At 34.3% G+C, this 12,061-nt stretch overlaps 1 protein-coding gene across 1 annotated transcript in view; it reads right to left on the bottom strand.

Moving 5' to 3' along the window:
- EYS (eyes shut homolog) overlaps positions 1-12,061 on the bottom strand; it is a gene marked incomplete at both ends in the record, with an annotated part of 1,618,725 nt that overhangs the window by 204,247 nt on the left and 1,402,417 nt on the right. The window contains one exon of the mRNA XM_080805925.1: positions 5,928-6,036. Coding sequence (XP_080662051.1) covers positions 5,928-6,036 — 109 coding nt within the window. The remainder of the gene's footprint in view (positions 1-5,927; positions 6,037-12,061) is intronic.

The raw sequence follows: 12,061 nt of genomic DNA on the forward strand, positions 1-12,061 counted from the left end.
CTTGCAGCCATCAAAAGAAATGAAACATTGCCATTTGCAACAATGTGGATGGAACTAGAGGGTATAATGCTGAGTGAAATAAGTTAATCAGAGAAAGACAATTATTATATGATCTCTGTGATATGAGGAATTTGATAGGCAAAGTGGAGGTTTTGGAGGGTAGGGAAGGAAAAAAATGACCCAAAATGGCATGGGGAGGGAGACAAACGATCAGAGACTCTAAATCTCACAAAACAAACTTAGGGTTGTTGGGGAGAGGAGGGTAGGAAGAGGGTGGTTGGGTTATAGACATTGTTGAGGGTATGTGCTATGGTGAGTGCTATGAAGTGTGTAATCCTGACTATTCACAGATCTCTACCCCTGGGGCTAAAAACACATTATATGTTAATAAAAAATATACATAAAGTGACTGAGTGGAGAAAAAAGATTTAAAAAATCCCCAAATACAACTATATTCTGTCCGTAAGAAACTCAATTTTAAGGTCACATATAGCCTGGAAAAAAAATAAAAAAAAAAAAAGACACATATAGCCTGAAAGTGAAAGAATGGAAAGAGATATCCCATGCAAATAGTAACCAAATAAGAGCAGGAATGGCTATTGTTATTCGGATAAAACAGACAAGTCAAATATAGTCATAAGAGAAAAAGAATGACATTATATAATGATTAACAGGGTCAGCTGGTCAGGAAGATCTAAAAATTATAAATGTATATGCACCCAATGTCAGCTCACTCACATATAGGAAACAAACACTGACAAAACCAAAGAGAGAAATAGCAATGCAATAATAGTATGAGATTTTAATATCCCACTCTCCATAATGACTAGAGCATTGAGCTGGAAGATAATAAGGAAAAAGAAGACTTGAACAACACTGCAGCACAAATGGACCTGACAGACTTATACAGAACATTCCATCCAACAGCAGCAGAATACACATTCTTCTCAAGTACATATGGAACATTCTCCAGGATAGATTATAGTTAGATTACAAATAAAAAATCTTAACAAATTTAAGGAGATTGAAATCATATCAATTATTTTTTCCAAACATAATGGAATGGAACTGGACATCAATAGCAGAAGAAAAAATGGAAAATTCACAAATACAGCTGACTCTAGAACGACATGGGTTTGAACTGAATAGGTCCCCTCTATGCAGATTTTTTTCAATACACACACACACACACACATATATAGTACTGTAAATACATTTCTCTTCCTTATGATTTTCTTAACAGTATTTTAACTTATGTTGTTATAAAAATACAGTATATAAATACAGATAACATAAAAATATGCATTAATCAACTGTTTCATTATCAGTTAGGCTTCTGGTCAACAGTAGGCTGATTGTTAAATTCTGGGGGAGTCAAAATTATGAATGGATTTCAACTGCATGGAGGTCTGGCACCCCTAGTCCCCATGTTGCAATGGTATGTGAAAATTAAACAATGCACTCTTGTTTCAAAGAAGAAATGGTTCAAAAAATAAATTAAAAAATTTAGAAAAAATCCTGAGACAATGGAACATAATATACCATAATTTATAGGATGTAGCAAAAGCATAGTAACAGGAAAGTTCATAGCTCGAAAAGCTTTTATTAAACAAGTAGAAAGATCTCAAATCAACAATGTAACTTTACACCTCATGGAACTAGACAAAGAAGAGTCAACTAAGTTCAATGTTAGCAGAAAGACTAAAATTATACAAAAACTAGAATGGAAAAATAGGGAACTGGAACACATTAGAAAAAAATCAGTAAAACTAAAGTTGGTTTTCTGAAAAGATCAAAATTGACTAACCTTTAGCTACAATAATTTAAAAAAGAGAGCAGTTTCAAATGAAATCAGAAATGAAAGATGACATTACAACTGATGCCACAGAAATAAAAAGGATTATGAGATAACTATGAGTAATTACACAGCAACAAACTGGATAACCCTGAAGAAGTGGATAAATTCCCAGAAATATACAACTTACCAAGAGGCAATCATGAATAAATAAAAAATCTGAACAGATGAATAATAAGAGAATGAATCTGTAATCAAAAACCTCCCAACAAACAAAAGCCAAGTAACAGATGGCTTCAGAGGAGAATTCTACAAAATACTTAAAAAAGAATTAATAACAATCCTTCTCAAACTCTTCCAGAAAACTGAAGAGGAGGGAATATGCCAAGCTCATTCTCTGAGCCCAGAATCTTCCTGATACTAAAGACAGAAAAAGACATTACAAGAAAAAAATTCTGCAAGCTCATATACCTGATGAATAAAGATGCAAATCTTCAGTAAAATACTGGCAAACCAAATTTAACAGCACACTTAGTTATGAGAATTATATCCCCTGACCAAGTGGGATTTATCCCTGTAATGCAAGGATGGTTCAGCATAAAAAATAAATCAATGTGATGCACCACATTAACAGAACAAAGGATAAGGATCACACAATCAACAGATACAGAAAAAGTATTTAGCAAAATTCAACATCATTTTATTATAAAAAAACTCAACAAACTAGGAATAAAAGGAAATTACTTTACATAATAAAGGCCATATATGATAAGCCTATAGCTGATACCATACTCAATGGTGAAAACCTGAAAACTTTTTCTCTCTGATCAGGCAGAAAACAAGTGTGCCAATTCTTAGTACTCCTATTCAACATAGTACTGGAAGTCCTAGCAGAACAATTAGGCGGGAAAAAGAAATAAAAGGAAATAATCTCTGTAGATGACATGATGATATATACAGAAAACCCTAAAGAGTCCACAAAAAATTAAAACTAATAAATGAATTTAGCAAAGTTGCAGGATACAAAATCAACATCAAAAATCAGTGTGCTTCTATATACTTAAAATGAACAATCTGGAAAGCAATTAAGAAAACAATCCAATTCACTTAGCATCAGAAAGAGTAACATTCTTAGGAATAAAGTTAACCAAGGAGATGAATGACTTGTACACTGAAAACTATAAAACATTGCTGAAAGAAATTAAAGAAGACACAAAAAACTGGAAAAACTTCCTGTGTTCATGGATTGGAAGACTTAATATTATTAAAAGTTTATATTACCTAAGTGATTTACAGATTTAATGCAATCCTTATCAAACTTCCAATGGTATTTTTTGAATAGAAAAAATCATCCTTAAATTCGTATGGAATCACAGAGGACCCCAAATAGCCAAAGCAATATTGAGAAAGGAAAACCTGGACACTTGACACTTCCTGACTTGAAAGCACATTACAAAGACACAGTAATCAAAACAAAGATGGCTTTGGCATATAGACAGACATATATACAAACAGAACAGAGCAGAGAAACCAGAAATACACTTGTGCGTCTATGATCAAATGATTGTTGACAAAGTGCCACAACTATCCAATGAGGAAAGCATTGACTCTTCAACAAATGGTTTTGGGAAAACTGGATACCAACATGGAAAAGAATGAAGTTGGGCCATTACACTATACACAAAAATCAACTCAAAATTGATTAAAGACTTACAAATCAGACTTGAAACAATACAAATTGAAGAAGAAAACATAGCGGAAAAGCTTCATAACATTAGTTTGGGCAATGATTTCTTGGATACAGCACCAAAACCACAGGGAACAAAAGCAAAAAAAGACAAGGGGCGCTATGTCAAATGAAAAAGCTTCTGCACAGCAAAGGAAATGATCAATGAAATGAAAAGGCAGTCTACAGAATAGGAGAAAATATTTACAAACCAGTATCTGATACAGGGTTAATATCAAAAATACATAAGGAATTCTTATGCCTCAATAGCAAAAACAAATAAGCTGACTAAAAAACTGGCAAAGAACTTGAAAAAACATTTCTCCAAAGACATAGAAATAAACAAAAGATATATAATAAAGATGTTTAACATCACTAGTCATCAAGGAAATACAAATCAAAGTCATAATGAAATACCACCTCACATTTGTTAGGGTAGCCATTATAAAAAAAATAACAGCGAATATCAAATGTTGACAAAGATGTGAAGAAACAGAAACCTTTGTGCATTGTTGGTGGGAATGTAAAATTGTGTGTTAGCTATGTACCACGGTATGAAGCTTCCTCAAAAAATTAAAAATGTACATATTATATGATCCCAAAATTCCACTAATGAGTATTTACTGAAAAGAGCTGAAAAGAGGATCTTTTTTTTTAAATGTGTGTGTTTTTACAGAAGCTTTTATTTAAATTATAGTTAGTTAACACAGTGTAATGTTAGTTTCAGGCGTACAATTTAGTGATTCAACACTTGCATACCACACCTGGTCCTCATCAAAGGTGCCCTCCTTCATCCCTTATAGCAATTTCACCCATCCCTCCACCTAACACCCCCCCCACCCACCCTTAGTTTGTTCTCTTTGATGAAGAGTTTGTTTCTCGGTTTGCTTCTCTCTTTTTTCCCCCTATGCTCATTTGTCTGTAGCATATTGCATGTTATTCATGATAAAATATGGAACTTTCAATATAAAAATGGATGACTATAGGGAATAAGTAGAGACAAAATCACATTAACTGCTTTACACTAGATTTTTTCCTCCAAAACTATGAGTGTTTCATAGATTTTCCACCATTTTAATAGTCTGTGCCTTGAATCTAAATATTTTGGCCATCTTGGACTCTAGCATGACTTTTTTTTAACTGACATGAGTTAATACACAGTGTTATGTTAGATTCAGGTTTACGATGTAATGGTTCAACAATCCTATACACTACTAAGTGCTCAGCACAATAAGTGTGTTCTTAATCCCCTTCACCTGTTTTACTCATCCCCTCACCTGCCCCCTCTTTGGCAACATTGAGTTCGTTCTTTGTATTTGAGTCTTTTTTTTTTTTTAATTTCTTCAAAACGAAAACCAATTTTATTCCTACCTTAACAATCCACTTGATAGTTTTCACTCTGTTGAGCAGAAAATGAAATAAAGTGTACTATAAAGGAACAACAACAACAACAAAAAAACCACGTTGCGAATCAGAAAATCTGGAATCAAGTCTCTTTCATTATCACTACGAAATTTTGGACATTTGATACTCAGTTTTATCAGATACGACCTTATAAAAAAGATATTCATTCTTACTTTAGAGGGTTCTTGTGAAGATCAGATGAGATAAAATACATGGTCATAATTTGGAAAATGTAATGTGCTTATGCAAATGTTAGCTATTCTTACGTGTTTCTTTAGGATGCTTGTATACACTCAATAAGAGAAAAAAACTACATAGAAAAAATGGAAATAAAATGAGATTTCCAGTTCATTAGGGCCCTACACATTGCCAGCTCTAATGTGCACCAAAATTAGCACTTTGGAGCTCAATTATACAGATTAACTCTCCATGATGATCAAATGAACCAGGAATTCTTTATCTTAAATGTATTTCTATAAAGTCATACTAAGAAGCATGTAACCAACCACATCATTAAAATTAAAAGAATTCAGCAAATTGCTTGGTCTCTGGAGGGACAAATATCCTCTTCTCTTTCAATTTTCTTCATTTGATATTTCCAGGAAAAATTCCCTGAGAAGAGACTTTTTAATAGCACAGTATTAGCACTACCATATCCTATAAAAATGGAAGTTTTAAGCACTATTTTGTAACTTGCTAATTCTTCTCCATTCCTGTGCTGTTTTTCTTAATCAAGCATAACATATTATATGCAAAGTGTGAGAGGAAAATCAATTTCTTGATAAATTTAATGCAACTTTTATAGCGACAGGCAGTATTAAATATATTTAATTGTACCTAAAGTATCAGAGATGAATATTCTGGTGTTTTGTTGAGAGCTTTTACAAGGAATCTGTTCAATAAAGAAATATGATTAGTGTTTAGTAACTTAAAAAGAAATATTTATTTCAGATATTGAGGGCACACTTAGTAATGTTTAGAACTGGATATCTGCATAACTACCTGAGAGACATGGGGTATCTCTGTGTCTTTCTTCTGTATTGGAGGTTTTCCATCTGCAGTCATTTCAATCATGCAAGCAACCTGAGGGCTGCCAACAGGGATTGTGTAGCTAGAAATAAAATAGAAGAGGCCATTATTCTATGTGTTACTGGCAAGAACAGAGTAACTTCGCACATAGATGGTAAGTACTTCTTCAACAACAGAGGTACTTTGTGGATCATAATAGTCCTGAAATATGGCCCCAACCAAGTGTGAACATTTTAGGATAGATAAAGATATATTTCTTTTCTAACACGGAAATTTTATTTTCCTTCTCTCTTTCTGTCTCTAAATCAGGACTGGAAATGCTTTCAGAAAGTTAAACCCCTACAAAACAAAGAGAGCTTTTCTGTATAAGTAGGTAATAATAAATTTTTAGTGCTAACTGTGGTCGACATATGGTCTCACTCATGTAGGGAGACTGCTGGACAAGTAGCAGCAATGTTAAATGATGCTAAACTGCCTAGGTAGAAATTTCCCCTCCCTGGCCTACAGGGGAAATAGAAATGGAATAAGAAATGAAAGGCTGCATACCCCTGAGCAGTGAGATTACACTGTGATACAGTTATCAGAACTCAGAAAGCATGCTGCTAATGTACTAGCTGGTACTGTGTCTCAGAGATAAAGAAAAGTATAAGGTTAAGGGAATTTGTAGAATGAATAGTGGAAATGACCAATACACAACTGAAAATTTATCACAGTTTATAGAGTGATGCAATCAGATGAAAAGGTAGACATGCTAAAGTACTTGCATAAAATTAAATAGAAATTTAAAAGACAATTCAAATGATATTACCCTGTCACTTGCCACATGTAATAATAGTAACTTGTACTGTTATGAAGTCTATTCCACAGAGATATTAGAAGTGCATTTACTAATATTAAAAGTGGCTCTCTGCATACTGAAAACATGAATGATTTTAATGCTTTCACTTTTAAAATGCTTTCACTTATTTGTATTTGCTACATTTTAGACAATGAACACACCTAATTTTTATTTTTAATTTTGACCAACTCCCCCAGTTTGCGCATGACTGAGAGCTTTTCCAGGATGCAGGACCTCTCAGGGCTAAAACCAGGTAAGTGCTAAGCAAACCAGGATCAGTTGGTAAGTCTACTTTTAAAAGAAAAAGTCAGTTTTGTTAAAAATCATTGGTTAAATAATTTATCAGTTTTTTTTTCTTAAAATTAACTTTGGAGTCTAAGTTGAATGGGAAATACAAACCAGAATTTCCTTCTTCCCTTCCTTGCTTCAAAAAAGACAGCTGTTTTCCTCTTCCCCCTTACCTAGAAATACAAATCTGATATGGTCCTTTTAATACATCATTCTGCTACCTTTTTTGGTTTCTGCTCTAGTTTACCAAAGGCACTTCGAATTTTGATCAAGAGCACTGTTGAAAATTCTTCAGTTCTAGGAATGACCTCTAGAGCATCCCATTTATGTGAATTACATATTATAGGGATATAGGAAGCACATCTGTCATTATAGTTGGTATGTGCAGGTAGATCTGTATGGATGCTTTATACTGGAGATGGAGGAAATACTTCTCAGGGAATGCACATGTCCTTATTAAGAAATAGTAAGATCTCTTTTTGTTTCATTCAGTGCTTATTAAAAATCTAACCATGGACTGCAGTCTTATAGAAGGAAGCCACCCTACTCTATTTGCTTCCTGTTACCTCCTTCATTTCTCCCCCAGACCCTTCCACCACACGGTTGATTCTATTGTCAGCTTGGTCTATGCACTATTTTGGAAATTGATAATTCTACCAGAGATTTTTCTACATGTAGATTATTATCCTTTTCATTTTTATAATCTCATATTTGCTTAGAGACCAAATTGTGCGATAAGGAATGAAAAAATGCTCTATAAACAGATTAGACATTATGCTACATAAATCATTTGAGGAAAAACCCAAGTACATATCCCTTATGCCTCTCAAGTATTGCTGAGGCCAGCCAAGTCTAATGATTTAAAGACTTGAGGATCATATTTTGAGATAATCCATTGACTGGCTGAGTGATCTTAGGCAAACCACTTAACCTTTCTTCCCTAAAGTGTGATTATCCACAGAAGGGAGATAATCATTCTTGGCTCATAAATGGTTAGTGAGAATCACATTATTTAATGTACATAAATCATTCAGTGCTAATATTAAAATCCAAAGTTAAAGCAATTATTTGCTGACTGGACAGGGATCTCTAAAGAGATTTTTATGAAAATAAATTACACAGTCAAGTTGAAGTGTTCATCTACTTCTACTAATATTGCTTATAATGGGATTCAAAATCAAATACTTAGGTTGCATTATTTTAAAAACTAAACTCTGACAAAACAGACATTTTTTTCCCCAGTGTCCTTAACATTCTTATTCTTTATATTTATAGTCTTTAGATATGCTAAACAATTTGGCAGAGGCTTCTGACTAGGAAAAGACAATTTATTTTTAAAGTTTTAGAAGATACTGCTCAAACTGGAATTCAGGGTATCCATAACCAAGGGAAAGGTTGTAAAAATGTAAACAGTGGGGAGTGGATTGTTCAATCAAGTACTTTTATGTAACTGAATACTACCCAGCTCTTAAATAGGAGTTGCAGAATATTAATTAATGGTATGGAAAGATATTTGTACAGACTAGAAAAAGAGAAAAGGACAATTTGAGTGATACATCATTTTTATAAAAAAACATGCATAGAGATAATAACAGGTTGACTTTCACTAATATTAACAGTGGCTATCTCTGCATGCTGAGAATGCAGATGACTTTTAATTTGTTTTCTTTTTTGCTTATTTGTATTTTCCATATTTTGCACATGGAACACAAAATAATTTTAAATTTCACCTTGTAAAAGAAAAATTCAGTTTTATAAAAAACAAATTCCATTTTTCTTTAGAAAAAAAGTAAAAATAATTTACTGATATTTCTGGTTTCCTGGACTCCATGTTTTATTTCCAGGTAGACTATCTTCTTGCTAGGTACGGTGACCCTTGAACAACACAGAGGTTAGAGATACCCCTCTCCCCGCCGGAGGCTGAAACTTGACTAATAGCTTTCTGTTGCTAGAAGTCTTACCATTAACATAAACAGTCAATTATACATATTTTATGTCATATGTGTTATATACTATATTCTTGCAATAAACTAAGCTAGAGAAAAGAAAATGTTATCAAGAAAATCATAAGGAAAGAAAATAATATTTATAGTACTTTACTGTACTTGTTAAAAAATATCTGCAAAGTGGACCCACACATTTGAAACCCATGTTGTTCCAGGGTCATCTGCATTTTCTTTCTGACAGACTCTGAAATTTCTGCTTCTAGACATCATTTGGAAGCCTATTAAAATGTTATCTAAATTTTTAATTTTTAATTTTTATTTTTTTTAAAAGATTTTATTTACTCATTTGAGATAAGAAGAGACAGCGACAGAGAGAGCACAAGCAGGGAGAGAGGGAGAAGCAGAATCCCCATGGAGCTGGGCTCCATCCCAGGACCTGAAGATCATGACCTGAGCCAAAGGCAGAGGTTAACTGCCTGAGCCACCCAGGCTCTGTTATCTAAATTTCTTAATCTTGTTTTCACTTTTAAAGATTTTACTTTTATTTATTTGTCACACAGACAGAGAAAGAGAGAGAGAGACAGAGACAGAGAGAGCACAAGCAGGGGGAATGGGAGGTAGAGGAAGAAGCAGACTCCCCGCTAAGCAAGAAGCCCAATGCGGAACTTGAACCCAGAATCCTGAGATCATGATCTGAGCTGAGGCAGAGGCTTAACCGATTGAGCCACCCAGGTGTCCCTTGTTTTTACTTTATTAAAATGGTTTCTTAATTTCTCTATCCTGTATTCTTCCTAGGCACCAATTTTTTCTTCAGCAGTCTCCAGGATCATTTATTCTATTGAGTTTTAAATTTCAGTGAGTATAATCTTTTATTCCCAAGATTTGGAATCTTTTTCTTAATTTTTTATTTAATTTGTGCCTATTCTTCTTTTATAATTTCTCCTTTAAAATGAACTATTCCGGGGCGCCTGGGTGGCTCGGTGGGTTAAGCCTCTGCCTTTGGTTCAGGTCATGATCCCAGGGTCCTGGGATCGAGTCCCACATCAGGCTCTCTGCTCAGCGGGAAGCCTGCTTCCTCCTCTCTTTCTCTGCCTACTTGTGATCTCTGCCTGTCAAATAAATAAATAAAATAAAAAAAAATAAAATGAACTATTCCTTCACTAATGCTTTCTAGCATCCTAGAAATAAACTTTTTGTCAGACTTTTCCGTAAGAAGGATTTTATCTAGAGTGATTCATATTCCACTTGCTGATTTGCTTGGTTCCTTTCTCAATTTTACCATGTGTTCTGATATCGTGTAGTGCAGGCTCATTTTCAGTGAGAAGTATTTTTATTTTTCTCTTTTTCCCCACTTCCATTCTCCTTGATGTGCCTCTTCTGCTATACCCAAGTCTGATTGCCTAATGGGAACCCCACTGATCTTCCGAGGATCTAAACCCAAATCTTGGATAATGTGTATTTCACAGTTCTGTCCTATAGCGATTTGAAGGTATTCACAGGTTCATTCAGAGCTGAAAAGATTGCTTGGTACAGTTCTGCTCATGATGTTTTGGTTGCATTCTGTTTTCTTCCTAGGGTGGCAGTTGGCTAAGAATCAGAATCCCAGGTGATAGTCTCTTTTTCTCTGCATGCAGACAGATGGATAGATAGATAGATAGACACAGATATCACATGTATACTTGAATGAGTAGTTTTAGCCCCTTTATGGGAGCTGAGCTTCCCTGTTTTTAGACCTAGACCTTGGCCGGCCTGCAGTATTAGCTCTTGTTGCTTTGCATTTTTGTCTGTTTCTTGTCTGGTGGGATGTTTATTTTGTTTTTAACCGTGCCTTTATATTTTCAGTTGTGTATTTTTAAATTTTCTATCCTATTGCTATGTGTTTGACACTAAGGAAGGGAGTCCAAGTGTGAAGTTAGATTCATCTTGACTAGAAGGCTATTTTTTTTTATAATAAGAAAAGACAACAATAAAGATCAATTTGAGTCCCTTATTTTTGAGGGTCATGTAAATAGACAGTTATCTTTAATCTGCAAAGGGCAAAATGAAGAAAAATAAGCCACTTGCAGGTTCCTTTATAATTTTGCAGGCTTTAAATTTGGAAGGACTAATTTCTTTGGCTTTGTCCGTATCAGGTTGAGTGTGTGTGTGTGTGTGTGCGTGTGTGTGAGTGTGTGCGCACATGCTAAAGGCATTTCAATGTATCTGTTTCACAATTTGTTTTTCAGGGGCACATTTCAAAAGCACATAAGTAAAGTGGTTTGCTTTCCTTCCAGAGAGAAATAGGAAGTATGGATTTTTTTTCTTCTCTAAGGTACCTATGTTTGATTTGTCAAATCTGGGAGTTGTATGAGTCACTGGCATTACACCATAATGAAATTAAATGCTTTAAAAGGCCCTTGTAGTGCCATGCTGAAGGCTCACAAAACATAGCTCATGCATAATTGCAGTAGCTATGGAATTTTGAAGGCATGATACAGAAGTAACACAACTGAACAGCACCAACTGCTTCTAGGGAATATTGCAAAACTGATGGCAATACTGAATGCTTCCATAGGTGCAAAATATGTTCTTTCCTCTTCTCACTAGGTTTGGCCATTAACCAGCAATGATCTAGCTTGTATATTTGAAATTCTGTACATGATTAACTCTGCTAGTAAGTTTCTTTCTTTCTTTACTTAAATTAGACTTTAAAAATGAATGTAAAAGAATGCGTTCTTTATATGGATAACTTGTAGATAATAGTTAAATGAATCTCCAAATTAATAACTATTCTGACCAATAATAACCAGCCTTAATGTTTACCAAATATAAGTATTGCTCTGAAGTGAATGGATAGTATTTACATTAAGCTCTAGCTTGCAACTTCCTTTAAAAGAATCTTTCAGGCTAGATTTAGGACTGAGAGAGGTTAATGTCAATTGTTAACCCCTATGATTTCCGTATTCAGCCCAAGGTTTCAGTTGAGTTGTGAGAGTTAGCTCTGCATAAGAATTGCTGAGATGGGAGACTCCTATCAGCAGATGGCAGTAAAGGTA

The sequence above is a fragment of the Martes martes genome (assembly GCF_963455335.1).
Source record: "Martes martes genome assembly, chromosome: 6".
Taxonomy (NCBI): Eukaryota; Metazoa; Chordata; class Mammalia; order Carnivora; family Mustelidae; genus Martes; species Martes martes.